Raw genomic sequence first — 22763 nt, 5'->3', positions numbered from 1 at the left:
TTTAAATCCTGCTACCCAGCTCTGCAATTTTTACCTCCTGGACATTGGCACTCAAATGACAGGGGAAATCAGGGAGCAATGTGGTCTATCTTGGGAAACCATGTCTCCATCAAGGAGCCAAATTAATGCCAACCCTGGAGCTAATATAAATAATTTAATTCCGTTACTTGAAATTGGAGAGTAGTGGGCCAGCCCCAGCCCCACCATTCATGAACCTGGCAAGGTTTAAGGTATGCTGGTATCCCAGTGGAGCACACCACACTGGGAAACAGAATTGCTCTGTTAATCTCCTTTTTTAATGAGAACAAGTTGAACCAATAAGCTTTCAGCTCTAGGCTCAGCTGTGCAGTGTGGACAAAATGGTTATTGTTAGATGACTTACTGGAGGGAAGTATGTGCCCTTGGTGCTTGAAGAACTACTGGATGATGCCCCAGTAACATGAGCCCTGTCATATGGAGGTCCGCTACTTCCACCCATAATACTCAGTGAACTGATTACAGATTTGCCACGGGACATTCCTAAACAAATTAAACATAAAGTTTTTTTAAACATTTAAACATTCAGAACTGTGATTCCTAGACAAGTATTTATCAATAGGAAAGGCCTAAGTATCATGTATCTAAACAACCTTAATAGTAGCTATGTTTTCTCAATAGTATGAAACAGATAATATAAATTATTACACTCACATTGCCACAGTGACTTTAACTGTTCTGTATAGAAATCTGTAGAGGGTCAGAATGATAGTGGGAAAAGAGCAGCAATATCATTGGTAAAGGACAAGTATGGCAATGCTGCCCCCTCACCAAATTCTGCAGTTTCTGTAGAACTAGATACTCTACAGTTTTCTGGGAAAGTACAAATGTGCAAATATACTTACTTTGCATAATCTGTGCTAGAAGCAGAATAAGTTTTTATTGTCATCTCAGTATTCATACAAAGTTTTCGATGTACTAGTAAATACACTGACATAATATTGTACGTAGCAGTTTAATTTTAAGAGATAAAATTCAAAGTGGGGGTGGATGGGTTCTTCTGTTTTACAGGCAGTCAGTTTCAGTTGCTAATTCTTAGATGTGTATTTTGATACCAAAATCCTGTGCTAGTTTACATGTAACAACAGCCCAGGGAGCATAATAACCCATGGGATGTTAGAGACAAATAGGAGCAAGCATGCATGCTACACCTACCACTTTCAGTTTTACTCAGAAACCCATGAGTAGCAATTTGTAGGCTGCTGAGCATGAAGGCCAAACTTGAACTTCTGATTTTTAGAGTAGTAAACTCAACAACAAGCCATGGGTTAGGGTGAGGGGTAGAAGTGATGACTGTGCTGCAGGAGGTGCACTGGCTTTCTCCTGCTCATGCACAACAGCCTACAGGCTATTTAATTAGGTCAGTGTACCTTTTCTGATCATTTTTCAGCATGACTCCTGTCAGCTAAGCTGCCCAGAACATTTTGGTAAACAGTTATTTGGTATATCTTATTTCAGCTTTATTTTATAAAAGGTTTAGTAACTATTGAATGTACTATAGTGGAAGAAGCAGATAGAACATGTGACACTTTCGATTATAAAAATAACTAAGGGTTCTAATTTCAAGTACTTTTGTTAACTACCCAGCGAACCTTAGGATGGTATAAAAATGAAATAAATAAATCTTTTAAAGTTTAATTAACCAAACTGGAAAGCCGGCATAAATATCAGCAAAAGTATATCAGTATAACATGGAAAAACTTCCTAACAGAGATAATATTCTACGTATCACACCTCAGAATTTTTTTTAAGGCTGTTGACTAACCAGGAAGAGATCCAGAGAGAGAATTTGGGTGAGGAACATAGCCCAGAGGTACAGAAGCTGGTCCATGCACCACATAGTCATTGGTCATTGTTTCTCCATCTCCTTTCATGCGCGGGCACAGCACCCTCTGGCAAACAAAATACATTGCAGCAACTACAAAAACTGTGAGAATCACACCAATGATAGAACCTATAGTATTTGTTGCTTGGGGGGCTGGTTCTTCAGTTGTGTCTAGAAGTAAGGAGAGAACCAAAAAATACATATCAACTATAGTTTATAGTTTTGGAATCTCATTTGGCTGCACAACACTATGGGAGAGAGGAGAATTTGATGACATCTGTAGCAGATATACAGAAGTACTTTCTCCAATAGAATAACTAATATTAGCTAGCTATGGAAAATAAGAGCTGGACCATAATCCTTTAACATGGAGATGCTGCCAAACTGTATCTTCCCTGCCAGCTGCCACATTTGGAAGGTTCCATTGCAATGCATGATCATGTGGAATATTCTCATGCTCTTGTCTGCTAGGACAATGGAGCAAGAATGGCAGGTCGCTTACCTGTAACTGTCATTCTTCAAGTGGCCATCTGTGCATCACACATATGGATGCTGCGCCTGCGCAGTGTCTGTAGCCAGGAAGATTCAAAAGCTTAACTGTTTGGCGGAACCTCTGTGCCCCTCCCCTCCTACAGTATAAGAAGGCAGCGTGCCCGCCATTTTCCCAGTCTACTGAAAGCCAACCGTTCGCCCCCAAGTGGAGACTGCAAGCATTATACATTCATATAATAACCAAAAACGTGCTCACAATGAGGCACATGAGGTAAGTATGGAAAACACATATAATCGCATAGTCAAGCTGGTTCAGTAAACCCAGTCACCGACACCGAGTGGGCCTGGCAGGTGGGTTCTGTGAATGCACAGATGGCCACTCAAAAAATGACAGTTACAGGTGAACAACCTGCCTATCTTTGTCGTGGCCTCTGTGCATCACACATATGGGTGATTAGTAAGCTTACCACACCCGGAGGCAGGACCATGCCAGCAACTGAAAAAATGTATAGAGGACTGCACAGCCGAAGAAGCAGTCCTGTCTGGCACGAATGTCTAGGCGATAATGCTTGGCAAATGTGCAAGGTGTAGTCCAGGTGGCTGCCTTGCCAATGTCATGCAGCGGACTACCAGCAGAGAAGGCAGAAGAGGCCACAACAGCTCTTGTGGAATGGCCTCTGGGCATTACAGGCAACTCTAACTTGGAGAACTGATAAGCAAGCTCAATGGTTTGGACGATCCATTTAGAGAGCATTTGAGACCCAATCAGGGAGCCCTTGCCATGCTCAGAATATTTGATGAAGAGACGTTTTGTGTTACTAAAAGAGTTGAAGGCGCAGAGAAGAAAGCCGGTAAGACAATGCCCTGATTGACGTGAAACGGAGAAACAACCTTTGGCAGGAAAGCCATGTTGGTGCAGAGAACAACTTTCTCCTTGTGGAAGTTGAGGTAAGGAGGGCCGATACGAAGAGCACAGATTTCACTAGCCCTCCTGGCTGATGTGATAGCTACGAGGAAAGCCGTCTTCCAAGACAGTAGACACAAGTCAGTAGTAGCTAAAGGCTCAAAAGGAGGTTTAAGTAAGCACTTGTAGAACGACAAAAAGGCTCCATGTCGGTATGACCGATCGAACTGGTGGCTGGAGATTCTGTAGTCCTCCCAAGGAGCACCAGACAAGGACACTGGAAAACAGCAATGAACCTGATACTGGGCCACAGTAATGCAAAATAGCTGCAATGTAGACCTTAATGGAGGAAGTTTTCAGTCCAGTCTGATGTAGAAACAGGAGAAATTGGAGAGTGTTCTCAATGGAAGCCGACTGAGAGGCTAAATGGTTGGTATCACCAAACAAAGTAAGGCGCCTCCATTTAGCCGCATATGAACGGCGAGTAGCAGGTCTTAGCACAGATTGAAGAATGAACTGTATGTTGGGATGTAGAGTGCTTGGATTCAATGAAGAGTCATTTCCTGCTGTTGGAGATGAAGATACAGCTGTGGCAGGGAGCCAGCGGGTTGGTGTCGAATCCGACAAGGCTATCGATATGGGTGAAGTTGTAGAGCTCATCAAATGAGCCAGGCCATCAGATTCAACAAGTGAAGGTTTGGATGTTGAACTGCTCCGTCTTGTTGAGTTAGAAGATGCAGGACCCGAGGAAGCTGCCAAAAAGCATTGTTGGCGAGACTAAGGATGATGGGGAAACATGGTTGACAAGGCCACCAAGAAGTGAAGAGAATCCCTTGAGCATTGTCCTGATTGATTTTGGCTAAAGTCCTTGTAATTAGTGGTACTGGGGGAAACGTGTAGAAAAATCTGTCTGTCCATGGAACCATTAGAGTGTCCCCAACTGAGTTCAGATTGATGCCCACTCGGGAGCAATACGTCTTGCAGACCACATTGTTGTGTGCAGCAAAAAGGCCTATGTCCGGAAGACCCCATAGTTGGAAGAGATGATGACAGACTTGGCGATCCAACTCCCATTCATGAGTCGTTGACATATATCTGCTGAGGGCATCCGCTTCCTCGTTGTCGGTACCAACAAGGCGAATGGCAAGAGAAGTGATTCCCCTCGGGATGCACCAGTCCCAAAGTCGAAGAGTGAGATGAGCTAGGTGGGCAGGCTTCATGCTGCCCTGTTTGTTTATGTAGAAGACCATGACAATATTGTCCAATGCTATTTGAATGACTCAGACCCAAAGGGCGTTCTTGAAGTACCAAAGGGCTCTGAATAATGCCATGAGTTCTAGGTAATTGATGTGTCTGGATGTCTCGTGGCTGTGCCAGGTGCCTTGAGTGTGAAGGCCGGCACAGAGAGCTCCCCAATCCATGAGGGAGGCATCCATGTACAGAGTCAATGACGGTTGAGGTAGATGGAACGAGGTTCCGATGGATAGATTGTCCTCCGCCATCCACCATGTCAAAGTCCGAAGGATGGAGGTAGGCAGGTGAAGCAGACAATGTGAAGATTGTGCTGCGAGTGGAAGAGGCAACTGAACCATAGTTGCAGCAGCCTCATCCGCAGCCTGGCATTGGGGATCACAGAGATCATGGAAGTCATGTGGTCCAGTAGTTTCTGGATAGACAGAGAAGGCACAGTTCTGTCCTTGTGGATTTAGTGAACGGACGAGTTAAGTTTCTCCCGATGATTCCGAGGAAGAAAAGCTCATGCACACAGGGAATTGAGACAGGCTCCAATGAAGTCGATGATCTGTGAAGGAACAAGGCAGGATTTTTCATGGTTAATACAAAGTCCGAGATTGTCTAGGAGGGAACATGTTGCACAAATAGCTGATAGAAAATCTTCTCTAGAAGAGGAGATGATTGATTAGTCGTCAAGGTATGAGTAGACATGGATTTCTTACAGCCTCAGGTGGGCACAGACAGGAGCCATGAATTTTGTGAAGACCCTTGGTGCACTAGCAAGCAAGAAGGGAAGAACATTAAACTCAAAAAGATTGGAGCTGACTGTAAAACGAAGCAGCCGACTGTGAGATGGATGGATGCTGATGTGGAAGTAAGCATCCTTCAAGTCCAGAGATGTGAACCAATCCTCTATCCTGAGCAATGGAAGGATATTTTGAAGGGTGGTCATTCGAATTTTTTTCATTTTGATGAACTTATTGAATCCACGTATATCCAATATCGGGTACAGACCACCATCCCATTTCGGGACCTTAAAATATCTCGAGTAAAAACCATGGAGCCCCTCGGAGTGCGTGAGTTGTCAAATTACTCCTTTATGAAGCAGCTGAGAAACTTCATCCTTGAGAACCTAAGAAGGTGTATATAAGATCGGTCCCGAAAGGGGTACAGTATCAAACTCAATTTTACATCTGTGCTCCACGATGTACAAAACCCACTGATCAGATTTGATAGACTCCCAAATGGAGAGTCGACTTTGCAATAGATTCCCAAAAGGAAGAGGGGAGGGTGGGTTTAGGATGAGAGGTCTGCTCAATCCATCAATGTTGCTGCTTATCGGAGTCAGTGCGGCGACAACCCTGTTGATAGGGCTGAACTGGTTGTTTGCAGATGTGCTGCTGAAGGGTCTGGAACTGCTGCCAGCTGGAGTATTGGGAGTATGGTTGATACCGATACTGTGGACGAGACCAGGACCACTTATGTCGACTCTGAGCAGGAACTTCCATACGTTGAGTGGTGACGCAAGCCTCATGGATATTCTTCAACTTGTGGTCTGTCTTCGCGTTGAACAGCCCAGAGCCGTCAAAGGGCATGTTCTCAATCCTTCTCTTGGTCTCATCCGGAAAGTTGCCGTTCCTGAGACAGGCAGGGCAACAGAGGGCTACAGCACCAATGAGGGCCCTCAAGTTGTAGCCGACATGATGCATCAGCAAATAGACAAGCAAAGCTTCTCCCGATGATCACGAGGAAGAAAGGCACGTGCGCACAGAGATTCAAGGCGGGCTCTGATGAAGGTGATGATCTGCGAAGGAACAAGGCAGGATTTTTCATGGTAAATACAAAATCCAAGATTATCAAGGAGGGAACATGTTGTATGAATCGCTGATAGAAGGCCTTCTCTAGAAGAGGAGACGATCAACCAGTCATCAAGGTATGGGTAAACGTGGATTCCTTGCAGCCTCAGGTGGGCGCAGCCAGGAGCCATACATTTTGTGAAGAGTCTTGGTGCAGTAGCAAGCCCAAAAGGGAGAACCTTCTACTCAAAAAGATTGAAGCCGACTGTAAAACGGAGCAGCTGTCTGTGAGATGGATGGATGCTGCTGTGGAAGTAAGCATCCTTCAAGTCCAGAGATGCGAACCAATCCTCTCTCCTGAGCAACGGAAGGATATTTTGAAGGGTGGTCATTCAAATTTTTTTTGTTTTGATAAACTTATTGACGCCACATAGATCCAGTATCGAGTGCAGACCACTGTCCTGTTTCAGGACTGAAAAATATCTCTAGTACAAACCATGGAGCCCCTCAAAGGGCATAAGTTGCCGAATTGTTCCTTTACAAAGCAGATGAGAAACTTCATCCTTGAGAACTGAAGAAGAAGGTGTATATCGGATCATTCCCAAAGGGGGTATGGTATCAAACTCGATTTTATATCTGTGCTCCACAATGGACAAAACCCACCAATCAGACTCTGCAGTTGACCCCCAAAAGGAAGAGGGGAGGGTGGGTTTAGGAGGAGAGGAGAGTGTCTGCCTAACGACTCAGAGGAGTCGTTAGCACGTGTGAGAGAACAAGAAGCTCCCAGAGAGAGTAAGGCTTTAGAGCAAGAAGATTTTTATTTGATGCCCATTGCACAACCCCCGACCCCTGCTACCTGACTCTGACCAAGTTTTTCTTGAGCCAGAGGAAGGCAACATTCCACATCCAGATAGCACAGCTAGGCAACTGGAGGAGCAGCCTGTTGCCAGACAGAGTGCTCAACAGGAGGAGTTTACGCTGCTTGGAACAATTAGAGTTAAGGGAAAGTGAAAGGAGAACAGAAAGGAGTTTATCTATCCCTCGAAGGGAGGGGCATTTGCGCCGGGTGAAGAGTGCATCATGAATCCGAGAAAGGTCAGAAAGGAGGGGGCAACTATGCTGTATAGAACCGCCATTAACAAGCTCCTGTATTATTCATTGCCTGCATAGCTTTGAAGTCCTTTAGAATAAAAGACTTTGCCTGGTCCTGTGTGAGTAATTTGGAAGAGTGCTCCGGCCTCACAACAGCGAGGTTCACTCAACGTTGCTGCTTATCGACAGGGCGATGACCCTGTTGATAGCCCTCAGGGAAAACTCAGGTGAAGGCTGTGGAGTCAGCGAGTGTGCCATCAAGGGGCCATCTGAGGAGAGTACCGGATCTCTCCATCAGAAATGGATCCCAGTAAAGTTGCCTCTTGATAGTCTGGTGAAGACAGGGCTGAGGTAATGATCTGCTGAAGGGTCACCTGCATGGCCAGCTGAAGGCTAGGGCCAGTCTGTGTCGGCATCGATGCCATGGTTGGGACTGACGGAGTGGACGATCCCGAGTCTTGATAATGCGGCTGGTCGGCCTTCTTCAACTTACAGGCTGACTTGTCCACCCTGTCTTTCTTGGCCTTCTCATGGACCGAGGAGTTATCCTAACCACTATGCTTCCTCTTCTCCTTTTGTTTGCAAGGAGAGCGAGAGAAGCGTTGAGCCTTCGGCAAAGTCACTCCATCTGCTGATGGGTGAGAGGGAGGCGCAGCCAAGGAAGAGAGCTGTGGAGTGGGCTGGGCTGTGAGTTGGTCGGAGGCAGCCAGAGTCTGGTCCCAGAGTAATTTACGCAGGCAGGTTTCACAGTTTTTTCGTGCCTGCTTAGTGAAGGACTGACAGTGGCAGCACATATCAGTTCTGTGATCTTCTCCCAGACAGAGAAGGAACAGATCATGTGGGTTGGGGGGACATCTTGACCCTGCACTGGAAACACCTGCAGAAAGCCGCACTCTGTGCCTAGAGAAAAATAGAGGATAGCAAAGTACAGTGAAAAGAGTAACAATAGAAGGGTTTATTATTTTGTATATAATTTTTTTGTGGGTGGAAAGGGGAAAGAGGATTGGAAAGGATGGGGGAGGTAATGTAACTTGGAAGGGAGATCTTAACAAGGAATCTAATGAGGGATAAAGAGAACAATACAAGGCTAGAACAACAGTAAGTATATTTATGGCAAGAGACGAGGGGCTCGAGACACAACAAATGGAGGTCATAAGAAGACTGGGGAAATGGTGGGCACTCCACCTTCTTATGCTATAAGGCGGGGTGTGGAGTTCTCACCAAAACCGCTAAGCTTTTGAATCTTCCCAGCTACAGGCACTGTGCAGGCACAGCACCCATATGCGTGATGCACAGAGGCCACGACAAAGAATGCTGAATTGTTCCCAAGCCATCTATTTCATGAATAAATTCATTTTTGTGCTGAGCAGGAATCACTCACAACAATTTAAAGACAGCTGGTAGAGAAATGCCTTAAGGATGCTCTTTTGTTTGCAGTGGGAATCAGAGGGCAGGGATGCTGTGAAACAGCTATTCCCTCCACCTCCTTGCCATCAAAGTACTACTTGTACACTGTGGTGCTGCAATATTGTACTTGGTGCTGGTGCTGGGTCAAGAACAAAGCAAAGGAACTATTTGTATTATTTAAACATGTGAAGGGTGGGGTATTTCATCTTTCAAAAAGTTAACCAAAGGATCAGAAAATAAAATGGGCAAGCTTTTGAGATCTCCAGATCTCTTTAGCTCCTCCCATACTTCAGCTTCAGACTGGATTGAACTTGCAGGCAAAGTTACTTCACCATCTAGTCAGTGATTTTTCTTCCCCACTCTGCCAACCCCATAACCTTACCTGATAAAGAGATCTGGAGATCTTGAAAACTTGTGCATTTTCTCCTGATCTTTCAGCTGTTCAATAAAAGTATTACAACAATATGCATTTTGGAATCCATTTTAGTGATCTTTTTGAAAGCCTTGGGATACGTTTAAAACATAAACTGCAGTGCTTACAAAATTAGGTTTCTGAATTGCCACACTTCATGTCTTTAAGAAGTATATACCTCAGTGGTTAAACTTCCTTTTTTAAAAAGGTTCTTTCCCTTAAAAAAAAAATGCTTCACTTCTTAAAGAACAGCAATACTGAGTGGACGGAGAAGGCTGTTTAGAGACTGTAGTTAGCTCTGCCCCCCTCCCGCCCCCCCAATGATAGTTGCACATAGGGATATGACTATAGAAATGAGTACAGGTAGAACTAGGAGTATGTGAGGATTCTGTTTTGGAGCGACAATCCATTGGATTCCCTGGCATCAACAACCCAGAGGCTGAGTTCCTGTCAAGCGTTCTCAGGGTTCAAGGAACACTTGCCAGGAACTGAGCCCCACAGGCAGTGCAGGCGGTACCCCTCTTAGGCACCCTGCCACTTCTGCCAGCAGGTTGGGCACTGGGAATAGTGCCTGGTACATGCACTTGCAGCACCCACTCTCATACCTGCTGTCACTGCTGGCAGCAGTGGGTGGGGAAGGAAGTTTGTTGCCAGGAATGGCACCTTGTGCACCTGCTTGCAGTGCCCCTCTTCTGCATCCTGCAGCCACTCCTGATTAGGAAAATTGCTGGTAGCCCAACTAGGGGTCTGCAAACACTTGCAGACTTCCTTCTGGCTAGGCTCACTTTGCAGGTCCAGGCTGAGCACAAGAGGAAGTTCATGGATGTTAGAAGGATGGATTGTGAAAGGGTTTGACCCAACCCTAGCTGGAATGTTATACTTTTTGATGCATTCTGCATGTAACAAGGCATGTACTTAATAGCAAATGTGTGCATGCACCCATCTGAATACTGAATTCTGGAATCATTATCAGTTTCAACTAGCTAGCTATAGCGTCCAAAACAATAAAGCCTGCTTTCATCTTCTGCATTCCACAAACAGGGTAATTCATGAGTTGGGCTGAAATAGTTCTCGCAGAATAACATTTAAATGTAACACGTATACTTACAGCATCCCTGCTCATCAGAGTTGTCCGAACAGTCTAAGTTGTGGTCACATTTTTTGTTTTTTCCAATGCATTGCCCACTGGCACATCGGAACTGATCTGATAAACAAAGCACTGAAGGAAGGAAAAGTGTAATCAGGAACAGAAATAACCAAAGATAAGTTGAAAAAACACGTAGCATAAAATAATAGCACCAACATCTATAGTTTTAAGTGTTCTAAAACAGAACTTATTAACTTGATCACAACTCTTTAACAATATATAAGATGGAGAGCCTTTGGGCCCCAGTGTATGACTAAATTTTGGCAGTGGGCCAATAGGAATACATAGGAAACACAATGAAGAACCTAATTGCCTGCATCAAGAGCCTTATTTTTTCTACTTTGCATTTTCTAACTTCTAATAGTGTTCTTCAGATTAATTTTTGTTAATTTTGTATGATAATTTAGCTTCATTTTTTTTGCAGTCTCCTTTAGCATGGGATCCTTCAAACAAACTATCTCAAATAAAAAGCAAGCCTATTAATCCTAATAGATCCTCCTGAGACAGCCCTATGAAATGGAGCCAGTAATGATAGTGCAACTCTATGGCTCCCATCATGGCCCCAGCATCACAATCAGCTTTCAGGCTTAATGTATTGAGTTCTCGTTTAGAGAGGCTGAGTGCTTCCAATTGGAAAACTTTGACCAACTCTTCCTTATTGCTGAGAAGGTAATCACATAAACATCCAATCTTCTTCACAGAAACAGTTATCTGAACATGAAAGCTTGGTAGTTCACAGCTTTAAGACCAACCACGCTGGATAAGTAAAGGCAAATTGCTTACCTCTAACTGTCATTCTTCGAGTGACCATCTGTGCATTCTCACATTGTGGGTGCTGTGCCTGCACAGTGCCTGCAGCCAGGAAAGATTCAAAGCTTTAACGGATTTTGGTGGGAACGCCGCACCCCTCCCCCACTATACCATAAAGGGCAGAGCGCCTGCCATTTTCCCCAGTCTACTGGAGACCGTCCAATCGCCCCCTAAAGGAATGAATCGTAAGTGTCCCAAGACACAAAAAACTAGATGATGCTCAAAGAGCATACAGATGATAGAATATGTCGATTAGTTATGATCTACTGGTGTGTTAACAGTAGGTTAGAGAGAAAAAACTTTTAAAAACCCAATCACCGACACTGAGTGGGGCCGACGGGTGGGTTGTGTGAATGCACAGATGGCCACTCAAAGAACGACAGTTACAGGTAAGCAACTTGCCTTTCTTCGTCGTGGCCTCTGTGCATCACACATTATGGGTGACTAGTAAGCTTACCACACCCGAAGGCAGGACGGTGAAGAATGGAGGAAAGGACCACACAGCTGAAGGAGCAGTCCTGTCTGGCAGAAACATCTGTAGTGTTTAGTAAATGTACAAGGGGTCGTCCATGTTGCCGCCTTGCAGATATCAGGCAATGGAATGCCTGCAGAAAAAGCTGAAGAGGCTGCCACAGCTCTAGTGGAATGTCCCTTGGGTATGACAGGAAGATCCAATTATGACAGGTTGCATGCCATTTCAATGGTCTGGACTATCCATCTGGAAAGTCTCTGAGAAGAGACGGCAGAGCCCTTATCATGCTCAAAGTATTTTATGAAAAGATGCTTGGTTTTCCTGAAGGACTCCGTACAGGATTGGTAGAAGGCCAGACAGCATCTCACATCGAGCCAATGTAGAGCATGCTCTACTGGTGTTGAGGGACTAGGAAAGAACACTGGTAGAACAGTGTCCTGGTTAATGTGAAATGGCGTTGCAACGTTAGGAAGGAAAGCTGGGTCAGTGAGAAGAACAACCTCCTCCTTATGGAAATTGAGGTAAGAAGGGTCAACACATAGGCACAGAGTTCACTAGCCCTCCTGGCCAAAGTAATGGCCACAAGAAAAGCCGTTTTCCAAGATAAAAGGCGCAAATCAGTGGTAGCTAGAGTGAGCACTTGTAGAACTACTGAGAGACTCCACATTGGTACCACTGAGCAAATTGGAGCCTGGAGATTCCGTAATCCCTTCAGAAAATGACAGACGAGAACATGTGAAAATACAGAAGAACTGAAAATGAGTCCACAATAGTGAGATATGGCAGCAATATAGACTTTGATAGAAGTCAGTTTAAGTCCATGTTGATGCAAGGATAGTAAAAAGAGCAAGATATTATCAATTGAGGCTGAGTGTGGTAGAAATTGGTTAGCTGATGCGAAGGAGGTGAAGCGCTTCCATTTAGCCTCATAGGAACATCAAGTCACTGTCTTAGAGCGGACTGGAGAATAAACTGAGTGTCCGGTTGGAGAGTGCTCGGATTCAAAGATGGATTCGAGGTCCTTGTCGGTACTGAGGGTTCCCTTGGGACGGAAGGCTGTGTAGGTAGCATCGGGTTCGATGAAGGTGTTGGTACTGAAGATGGAGCAGTAGTCACTGAATGAGTCACCGTAAGATTCAGGGAATTGAGGTCTGGATGTCAATTCACACCGTTCTCCTGGGTAAGGAGGTGAGGAATCTGTGGAAGACAGAAGAATGTCCTTCTAGAGAGACGAAGAATGGTGGGAAACCATGGTGTGATGAGGATTCTTTGGGCGTTGTCCTGAGTAATTTTGCCTAATGTTTTCATGATGAGAGGAATTGGGGGAAAGCGTGAAAGAACTGTGTTCGTCCAGGCCACCATCAGTGCGTCTCCCATCGAATTCGGGCCAATGCCTGCCCGAGAGCAGTACGTCATGCATGTCAAATTGTCGAATGTGGCAAACAGATCTATGTCTGGAATGCCCCATCGTTGGAAGAGGTGCTGACAAACCTGCCGATCCAACTCCCACTCGTGAGTTGTTGACAAATGTCTGCTGAGGGCATCCGCTTCTTTGTTGTTGACTCCGGCAAGATGGACTGTTAGAGGAGGAATCCTCCTGGGAATACACCAGTCCCAAAGATGAAGAGCAAGATGTGCTAGTGGCGCAGATTTCGTGCAGCCCTGTTTGTTGATAAAGAAAACAGTGACGACATTGTCTGAGGCTATCTGAACTACTTGGTCCCGAAGGGTAGACTTGAAAGACCCAAGGGCTTTGAAGACCACTAGAAGTTCCAGATAATTGATGTGCCTGGACTTTTCATGACCGTGCCAGGTGCCTTGAATGCGAAGATTGGCACAATGTGCTCCCCATCCCATAAGGGAGACGTCAGTGTAGAGAGTCACTGTCAGTTGTGGCTGATGAAAAGGGACCCCTGTAGAGAGGATGTTGCTGATAGTCCACCAAGTCAAAGTCAGTAGGACGAAAGCGGGCGGTAGCAGTAGGTGATGTGGAGGATTGCACTGTGGGTGAAAGAGACGGTTGAACCAGAGTTGCAAGGGTTGCATTCGCAGCCTGGCATTGGGTACTACTGTGACTGTGGAGGCCATATGACCGAGCAGTTTCTGAACGGAGAGCGCGGGAACAACTTGACTGTTGGAGATGCAATGAATGGAAGACCGAAGCTTGTCCTTTCGAGCTTGTGGTAGAAACGTTCCTTGCAGTCGGACCCCTAAAGGGAAAGGGGAAGGTGGGTAGTTGAAGAGAAGAGAGGTCCGTGTATCCCATCAATGCTGTTGCTTGTCAGTGTCAGGACAGCGACGACCTTGTTGAAAGAGGGCAGCCAGTTGTTTTCAGTTTCGCTGCTGTTGAGGTTGGTATTGTTGACAGGAGGTATATTGTTGATAAGGCTGATAGCTGTAAGAATGAGACTGTGGCCACTTACGTCTGTTTTGAATCGGGATCTCCATTCGCCAGGTGGTCTCTCGGGCCTTGTAGATGTGCTTGAGTTTGTGGTCAGTGCGAATGTTGAAAAGTCTGGACCCGTCAAAAGGCATGCCCTCATATCTCTTTGTCTCATCAGAAAAGTTGCACGAGCGCAGCCATGCTTGTAGGCATAGAGCGATGGAGCCGACAAGAGCTTGGGAATCACAGTCCACGTGATGCTGTGCCGTACTCAGCTGCTGGTCAGCTGCATGGACTCGTGAAGAGGCAGGCCAGATCTCATTGTTGTTCTAGAATGGTTGATGTTATACAGTATATCACAGAAGTGAGTACACCCCTCACATTTTGTAAATATTTTATTATATTGTTTCATGTGACAACACTGAAGAAATGACACTTTGCTACAATGTAAAGTAGTGAGCATACAGCTTGTATAACAGTGTAAATTTGCTGTCCCCTCAAAATAATGCAACACACAGCCATTAATGTCTAAACTGCTGGCAACAAAAGTGAGTACACCCCTAAGTGAAACTGTCCAAATTGGGCCCGAAGTGTTAATATTTTGTGTGGCCACCATTGTTTTCCAGCACTGCCTTAACCCTCTTAGGCATGGAGTTCACCAGAGCTTCACAGGTTGCCACTGGAGTCCTCTTCCACTCCTCCATGATGCCATCACAGAGCTGGTGGATGTTAGAGACCTTGCACTCCTCCACCTTCCGTTTCAGGATGCCCCACAGATGCTCGATAGGGTTTAGGTCTGGAGACATGATTGGCCAGTCAATCACCCTTACCCTCAGCTTCTTTAGCAAGGCAGTGGTCATCTTGGAGGTGTGTTTGGGGTCGTTATAATGTTGGAATACTGCCCTGCGGCCCAGTCTCTGAAGGGAGGGGATCATTCTCTGCTTCAGTATGTCACAGTACATGTTGGCATTCAAGGTTCCCTCAATGAATGTAGCTCCCCAGTGCCAGCAGCACTCATGCAGCCCCAGACCAGGACACTCCCACCACCATGCTTGACTGTAGGCAAGACACACATGTCTTTGTACTCCTCACCTGGTTGTCACCACACGCTTGACACCATCTGAACCACATAAGTTTATCTTGGTCTCATCAGACCACAGGACATGGTTCCACTAATCCATGTCCTTAGTCTGCTTGTCTTCAGCAAACTGTTTGCGGGCTTTCTTGTGCATCATCTTTAGAAGAGGCTTCCTTCTGGGATGACAGCCCTACAGACCAATTTGATGCAGTGTGCAGCGTATGGTCTGAGCATTAACAGGCTGACCCACCACCCCTTCAACTTCTGCAGCAATGCTGGCAGCACTCATACGTCTATTTCCCAAAGCCAACCTCTGGATATGACGCTGAGCACGTGCACTCAACTTCTTTGGTCGACCATGATGAGGTCTGTTCTGAGTGGAACCTGTCCTGTTAAACTGCTGTATGGTCTTGGCCACCGTGCTGCAGCTCAGTTTCAGGGTCTTGGCAATCTTCTTATAGCCTAGGCCATATCTTTATGTAGAGCAACAATTCTTTTTTTCAGATCTTCAGAGAGTTCTTTGCCATGAGGTGCCATGTTGAACTTCCAGTGACCAGTATGAGAGAGAGCGATAACACCAAATTTAACACACCTGCTCCCCATTCACACCTGAGACCTCGTAACACTAACGAGTCACATGACACTGGGGAGGGGAAATGGCTAATATTGCCCAATTTGGACAGTTTCACTTAGGGGTGTACTCACTTTTGTTGCCAGCGGTTTAGACATTGATGGCTGTGTGTTGAGTTATTTTGAGGGGACAGCAAATTTACACTGTTATACAAGCTGTATACTCACTACGTTGTAGCAAAGTGTCATTTCTTCAGGGTTGTCACATGAAAAGATATAATAAAATATTTACAAATAGTGAGGGGTGTACTCACTTCTGTGATATACTGTAGATTCCAGTCTCTGCATTAGGAAGTACTGATATCTGGCCATAGTAGCTTCATAATTCGGGATCCGCAAGCCCTGGGCCATTGCAGCATAGATACGGCGCAACATCAGGTCGATCTTACAACTCTTGTCTCGAGGAGTCGAATGCTCTCTGTTCTCCCGACCTTGAGCCAACTTGACGACTATGGAGTTCAGTTTCGGATGTTTTAGAAGGAAGGGAATGTCCTGTTCCCTAACCTTATACATAGACTCATAGCACTGAGAGATCGGGTACGGTTGGTTTGGGTACCAGCTGGAAACGAAGGAGGCCTGGAGAGCGCAGCCACCAATGTTGAAGGGGAATTTCTCCTCAATGGATGAGGACGCTGTTGGCACTCTGAGGGAATGGGATAATATCCATATGCTGGGGGGTAGTCTGAAGCATAGAATTGGGATGGGTCAAATCCACCACACGGCATCGGAACCCAATTTCTGGAAGGCTGGATGCACGCTGATGATGATGCGTGTCAGATTGAAGCTGAGTTCTTGGAGATGCCTTGGGTGAGGATGGCATTGGTGTAGGCAAATGTGCTGATGGATGGCCAGCCTGAGATCGGGGAGGAGAGTCCCAGATCTCGCCATCCGACATGGACCCACAAACCACAGCCTCAGAACGGTCCAGAGTTGACAGAGCCGATAAGGAGAACCTTTGGGGAGATCCCATCAGAGTGCCTTGCCTGATGGCTTGAGCAGTCGGACTGGAAGGAGTCAGAACCAAAGTGGCCATCGGGATCGATGGAGCAGTAGAACCCAAATCTCTATGCGGTTCCTGGGCAAGCTTACACTGCTTGCAGTCCGACTTACCGGCTTTAGCCTTTTTAGGCTTCTTCAGAGCTGAGGGTTCCTCAAACCCTGTATGCATCTTTTCCTTTTGTTTTTGAAAGGAAGAATGAGAGGGGCGGGCAGTCTCCTTGGAGACAGCACCCTCGGATGGTGGATGAGGGGAAGACACCATAGCAGGGCCTGCTGAGGAGGCCTGAGCAGCAAGCTCATCAGATGCCATCAAGGCCTGATCCCAAAGGATTTTTCACAGCCAAATCTGGCTGTTTTTTCAAGCTTGCTTAGTAAAGGACCGACAGTGGCCACATTTGTCAGTCCGGTGCTCTTCCCCTAAACAGAGGAGGCACAAATCATGAGGATCCGCTGGGGACATCTTGGCCCCACATTTGGAACACTTCCGAAATGCTGCTCGCTGAGCCATCGAGAAAGCAGAATGGAAAGTGAGCGAGAAATAAAAGAACTATAGAAGGGTTGATGATGATGATTTGTTGGAAGGGGGAAGGGGAAAAGGGGAAAGAATCCTTCCTAAATGGGGAAAGAAGGACTTAAAACTTGGGAAGGGATTTCTTAACAAGAGAAGAGCAACAAGAATCAACAAACAACAACAAGGTAATATGCAATAGAGTAAGTAATGAAAAGCTTGAGGCAAAGCAATTGACAGTTGTGGGGGAAGGGTGCGGAGTGCCCACCAAAATCTGTTAAAGCTTTGAATCTTTCCCAGCTGCAGGTACTGCGCAGGACCCATAATGTGTGATACACAGAGGCCACGACGAAGGAATGTATCTTCCACACTCAACCAAGGTGCCTTTCCTTCCTGTATACTGGGACAGAATATGTTCTGTGAGAGCAACCCTGAGACATCTCCACAAATGAACTGTGTGCTATTTAATTATTAGTTACTTATTTATATTATTAGTTGATTAACTTTTTAAATTATTAATAGTTAAGGAATGGAGGAATGAAGGAAAAAGATAGAAAAGTGAAGAAAAAAGGAAATGTGAGAAGAGGGAAATATCATGGCTTCTATTTTGATGCATTTGCAGTCACAAATTGCCTAATTTAGCTCAAAACACTACATTAAAAAGTTATTTACATATACAGGGTACTGTACACAATACAAAGGTTCATATGGATTTCTGGGAAAAGCTGCCCATGATAAAATGCATGTTCAAACACAGTGAGAGCTGTGCAATTTTTATTCCATTGGATAACAGGTAGTAGAGACTTATCCATCTATCTGAGTCCAAAACGCTTGGCAATTGTAAAGTCCCACAGAATACATTTACATTGACCTTCTGACAACACACACATATAGTTAAGAGTGCCTGAACATCTGCAACATTCAACAAGTTTTCTAACACAAAACTGATAATAAAGTAACATCTTGCATTATGGTCCCTCATGATGAATCAACTAATTCTTCCAATGACACTGCAGATTCTGAAGCCCTTAAAGCCAAAGGGCCATATATGGATGTTAATAGGTGTTTTAATTGGTACTATTGCCACTGAACAGTAGCAGGTAAATGCTATTGATGTTTTGATACTGCAAATGAGAGGTGCTACACCTGACTCCTGGGTATGACCCAGGATCAGGATTCAGCTGGCACAGGGTCTGAAGACCTTATGGAACAGACATGGCCATTTGATTTCAGCAATACCCTGGAAATTCCCAAGCAGTATAGGAGAGGCTGCACTAGGTTTTCTACAGAGCAGCAGGAGGATTGATCTGTGGTAGATGAAGGCAGTAGTCCAACCACTTGTGAAGGCAGTAGTCCAACCACTTTCCAGCCCCAGACAGTACTGACACAAAAAGATGCAATTATAGATGAGAACTTGATGACAAATTCCATACCTCAAGGACCAAAGATTCCCAGGTCATAAGGACCTCCTGAAGAGTAGAGAAACCTTGAGGGATAGACTAACCAGTTGCAGGTAGGCTAAGGGGAACAGGCTGCATCAGCCCTCAGTTGGAGCCTACTCCTTGCTGGAACAGCATAGGTCTTCAGCTCAGCCCTCTGCAAACCAGATTCTTGACCTTGCTTTCTACTCCAAAAGACCACCTTCTCATGTTTTTGATACCTGGAGGCTTGTATAGATATTATCACTGCCCTCAGACTGCTTCCACATGCTTGATCCCAGCTTCTTGACAAGATTCCTCCCTTCTCTTGGCCACCTTGCCACAAAGGATCTTAGACTCTTCTGGTCAGGGGCCAAGATGAGACTTGGCCTAAGCAAGGCAGTAATTCACCCTTGCAGCTTATTAACTATAAGTTATAGGTTCAGAATAGCTTTTTTCAGAGAAAGGTTGCCTAGCCATTTTAAAGTCTAAAATGCACCAAAGAGTTACCTTCAGGTATTGCATGAGTCAAAATGAACTTGATAAGCTACAATATGCCACATTTTTCTAGCTGTAGAACTTTAAGTGGAATACTCCTAACCTTGCTAGGGTGGGTGGAACTCAGTGCCATTTATTTCAAAGAGGTAAAAAATAAGCAAATTAAATACCCAAGTTAAATTAAACAAGGCATTAAATACTCAAAAAAGGGTTATCATTTGTTTGTATAAGAAAGGAGACATACATTATTATAAAATTAAATATGGAAATTAAAACATTCTCTTATGCTTGGGGCCTTAGGAGAATACTAGTAGAGAAAAAGGATGGTCTTGCTATGTACTGCTTTCCAAAGAAATGGGCTTGAAAGGATTCTATTGAACTTGTGACTGTAGGATTTTAACTCTTTTTGGAAATCTTGGGTCAACCTGAATTTTGAGAGGGTGGTCAAAATAGTGCCAATACACTTTCTTAAAGACTTTCTCTGCACCAAGGCTTGAATTATCAAGGCCTATCAAATCCACCAAATTCTACTTGTTCACTATGAATTGCAGTTGTTATTATTCCCTAGTCTATTGGCAAGTATTGCATCCTGACTAAATCCTGTCTGGTAATTTGGAGAAAAGAACAGAAATTGAAAAGTAGAACAGTTAAGGTCAGCACAATGGCACACCCTGGGGGCAAGGCAGACTAGATTTGTGGGGGGGGGGGGCGCTCCCACAAAGAAAAACTTGCACAACTGATATGTATAATCCTTTGTATAATCTTTTTCTGTTAGAGTGAGAGAGGCAATTTCTTCAAACTTATTCTCATTTTGTGTTTGTTTATCATTCCCTTGCCAAACCTCTCTGGGTGGTTTAGAAAGGCACGTAAGCAAAGATAAAAATAACAATATCACAATAAAACTTCAACAACAACCAATTAGAAGCAATAACAAAACAACTCCAAAACAACTAGTCAGATTGGTACACAGGTACAGCAGCATAAAATAAAACCCGATTAAAACTGCAATCTTTTAACTATTAATATGTCTGGAAAATAAAAAGGTTTTCACCTTGCTCTGAAAGGAAAAATGAGTAGGTGCCAGGCAAACCTCTCTGGGGAGCTTATTCCAAAGATGGGGTGACACAGCTGAGAAGTCCCTTCTTCTAATCATCACCCCTTATTTCCTGGGGGGGGGGGCACCTTGAGACAGACCCCAAAGGATGACCTTAAGGCCCAAGTAGGTACATATGGGAAAAGGCATTACTTCAGATAACCTGGTCCCAAGCTGTTTAGGGCTTTAAATATTAGTACAAACACTTTGAATTGGGCCTGGACTTCAAATAGCCGCCAGTGCAGCTGAAAGAGGACTGGCATGATGTGATCTTGTGGGCCAGTCTCTGTCAACAGCCACACTGCACTATTTTGAGTCAGCTGAAGTTTCTGGACCATGTTCAAAGGCAACCCCATGTAGAGCACATTATAGTAATCCAAGTGAGAAGCTCTGTCTGTCCAGATAGGATCAGAGCTAGTAAATCAACCTCAGCTGACAGAAGGTGCTCTGTGCTAACGAGTCCACTTGAGACTCTAGGGACAATTTTTGTTGCACCCTGTGGAGTTCTTTGCCTTTCTAGAGACATGATAACAAACAAAAGGCAAACTATACAAATTCATTCTATTTACCAAATTTCCAGAGATTATAGAATTTAATTTTTCTTAACACCAAAACTGAAAGTCCTTGGGGTCAGAATTTATTTTTGTCGTCAGGCACAGTACATTCTAGAACAGACAATTCACTCCAAATTTCATTTTTAAAAACAAATATGACAAGCTTGTGTTAAAAGTTGCCAGTATTCTTGTCCTTCACTTCCAACTGAAGTGAAGGACCATTAAACAGCTATTCCATGTGTTGGAAATATTAATACCTTCACACTTCTTTTCATCCGAGCTGTCCTGGCAATTTGGCTCTCCATTGCACTGAAGGACACTGTCAATGCACTGGCCACTCTCACACTGGAACTGGGTCTCTGAGCACACAGGGCAGTTCTTCTCATCGCTGGCATCTTCACATTCAGTGAACCCATCACAGCGCCAAGCTACAGGAATGCAGTCAATCTCTCCTGTGAAACACGTGAAGTGCTGCGGGGAGCATGTTGGTGGTTCTGTTACAAAAAAGGGTTTTTTTTTTCTCAGAAGGACGGAAAAGGAATAGGCAAAATCTCTATGGGAAGGCAGAAGTTACGTTTATGGAAAACAGACTAAAGTTTTGTTTGAACCAAACATGGATAGTCACTTAACTTCCACTTCTCCTCACCACAGTGACTGAACACTGGCTGAACATCAGCACATGTCCAATCTACACTATGGACCTAAACAGCAAAACAGACATATTATGTTATCCTAATGTGTCTTGTCTTAGGACTTGCAAGTTTTCAAGAGCAACATGCACTTCACAGTTTTTAAAATATCATACAATAAACAATTACAACACAGTGCCACTCATGGGCCTATTTATATGTTATTTTCTCTGCTAGAATTATCCCAAGAAGATGTTGAGAGACAGCTCATTATTTCCTCTCCTGCTGCCATTTCCAGCTTCTCCTGTTATATGTGATATAGTAAAGTGTGCACGTCAAACAGAGAGGGATTGATAATTCTACATGAAGTGGATAAGCCCATGCCTCACTACAGATCAGCTAGTTGAACATTCTCTTTCACTCTCGTTCTCCTCTTTTGCTGATGAGAAAGTCATTAATCAATTGCTGTTTGGACTCACACTGTACATTGGGCTAATCAGTTACATAAACCTAGGTATGAATTGAAAGCCATGATCCATTACTTCAGTGCCAGGTAGAAGGAAGGAGATGGAACAAATACAGGAGTGTTAAATTGGATTTGAATCTAAACAATACACTAAATGAAATAACAAGCAAAAGTATGTCATACCTCATGGATTTTCTTATTTCAGAAAATTATGCGTTTAAATAGCACTTTGGTGGGGATTATTGGTGCAAAAAAGCACATTTGGTTTCATCTACTGAATTGCATCACGTCTACTCATTTCATTAGACTGTCCAAAGTGCAAAGAGGACCATCTTCTATTACTTCCTATAAACATTGTTAATTTTATTCTTCTAGAAAAAACACTGAGACCCAAACAACATACTACTTTTCTTGCACTGTTCTGATTTTGAATGAAGAGAAATTACCATTTTCAGGAGCCCACTCCAAACTGGGACCCCAAAATAGGGTAGGGGGCTTTAATAAATGCATCCTTTTTGAGCAATATAAACTGCAGGCTTAGGCTCCCCAGTCCAGTTCAGAACTACATGGAGAGGTGGATTAAAGCTTTCCTGGCTCCCATTCTGGGATTCAGTTCAAATTGCCCTCATTTCTTGGTGCTAGGAGTATGTAAAATATTCAGTAGAGACCCTGCAACTGAACCAGAATTAAATAGAGGTAACATATAATTTAATTTTGTAAGGATACCTTCCATGAATAGGTTTATAGTGCCTATCTTAATGAAGAACATAAATACTAAACTACTATTTATTCTTTTTTATTACGATGTTACTTTCTACTGTAAATAGCCACCTTGAACTCTCTCTCTCTCTCTCTCTCTCTCTCTCTCTCTCTCTCTCTCA

General features: G+C 44.4%; 1 protein-coding gene across 8 annotated transcripts in view; it reads right to left on the bottom strand.

Moving 5' to 3' along the window:
• Positions 1-22763, bottom strand: part of LRP6 (LDL receptor related protein 6) — a 274404-nt gene that overhangs the window by 10206 nt on the left and 241435 nt on the right. For 7 of the 8 annotated variants that reach the window (XM_044418370.1, XM_044418371.1, XM_044418369.1 and 4 more), the window contains 4 exons: positions 21045-21281; positions 10306-10416; positions 1802-2032; positions 383-519 (listed from right to left, as the gene is read on the bottom strand). In XM_044418370.1, coding sequence (XP_044274305.1) covers positions 383-519; positions 1802-2032; positions 10306-10416; positions 21045-21281 — 716 coding nt within the window. Of the gene's footprint in view, positions 1-382; positions 520-1770; positions 2033-10305; positions 10417-21044; positions 21282-22763 lie in introns of those variants that run through there. The other variant, XM_044418372.1, reaches the window with a different exon arrangement.

Source organism: Varanus komodoensis, unplaced genomic scaffold (assembly GCF_004798865.1).
Source record: "Varanus komodoensis strain SLA01 unplaced genomic scaffold, ASM479886v1 scaffold9, whole genome shotgun sequence".
NCBI lineage: Eukaryota > Metazoa > Chordata > Lepidosauria > Squamata > Varanidae > Varanus > Varanus komodoensis.
Note: the sequence above shows the minus strand (reverse complement) of the source record. Positions and strands in the feature narration are given on the sequence as shown.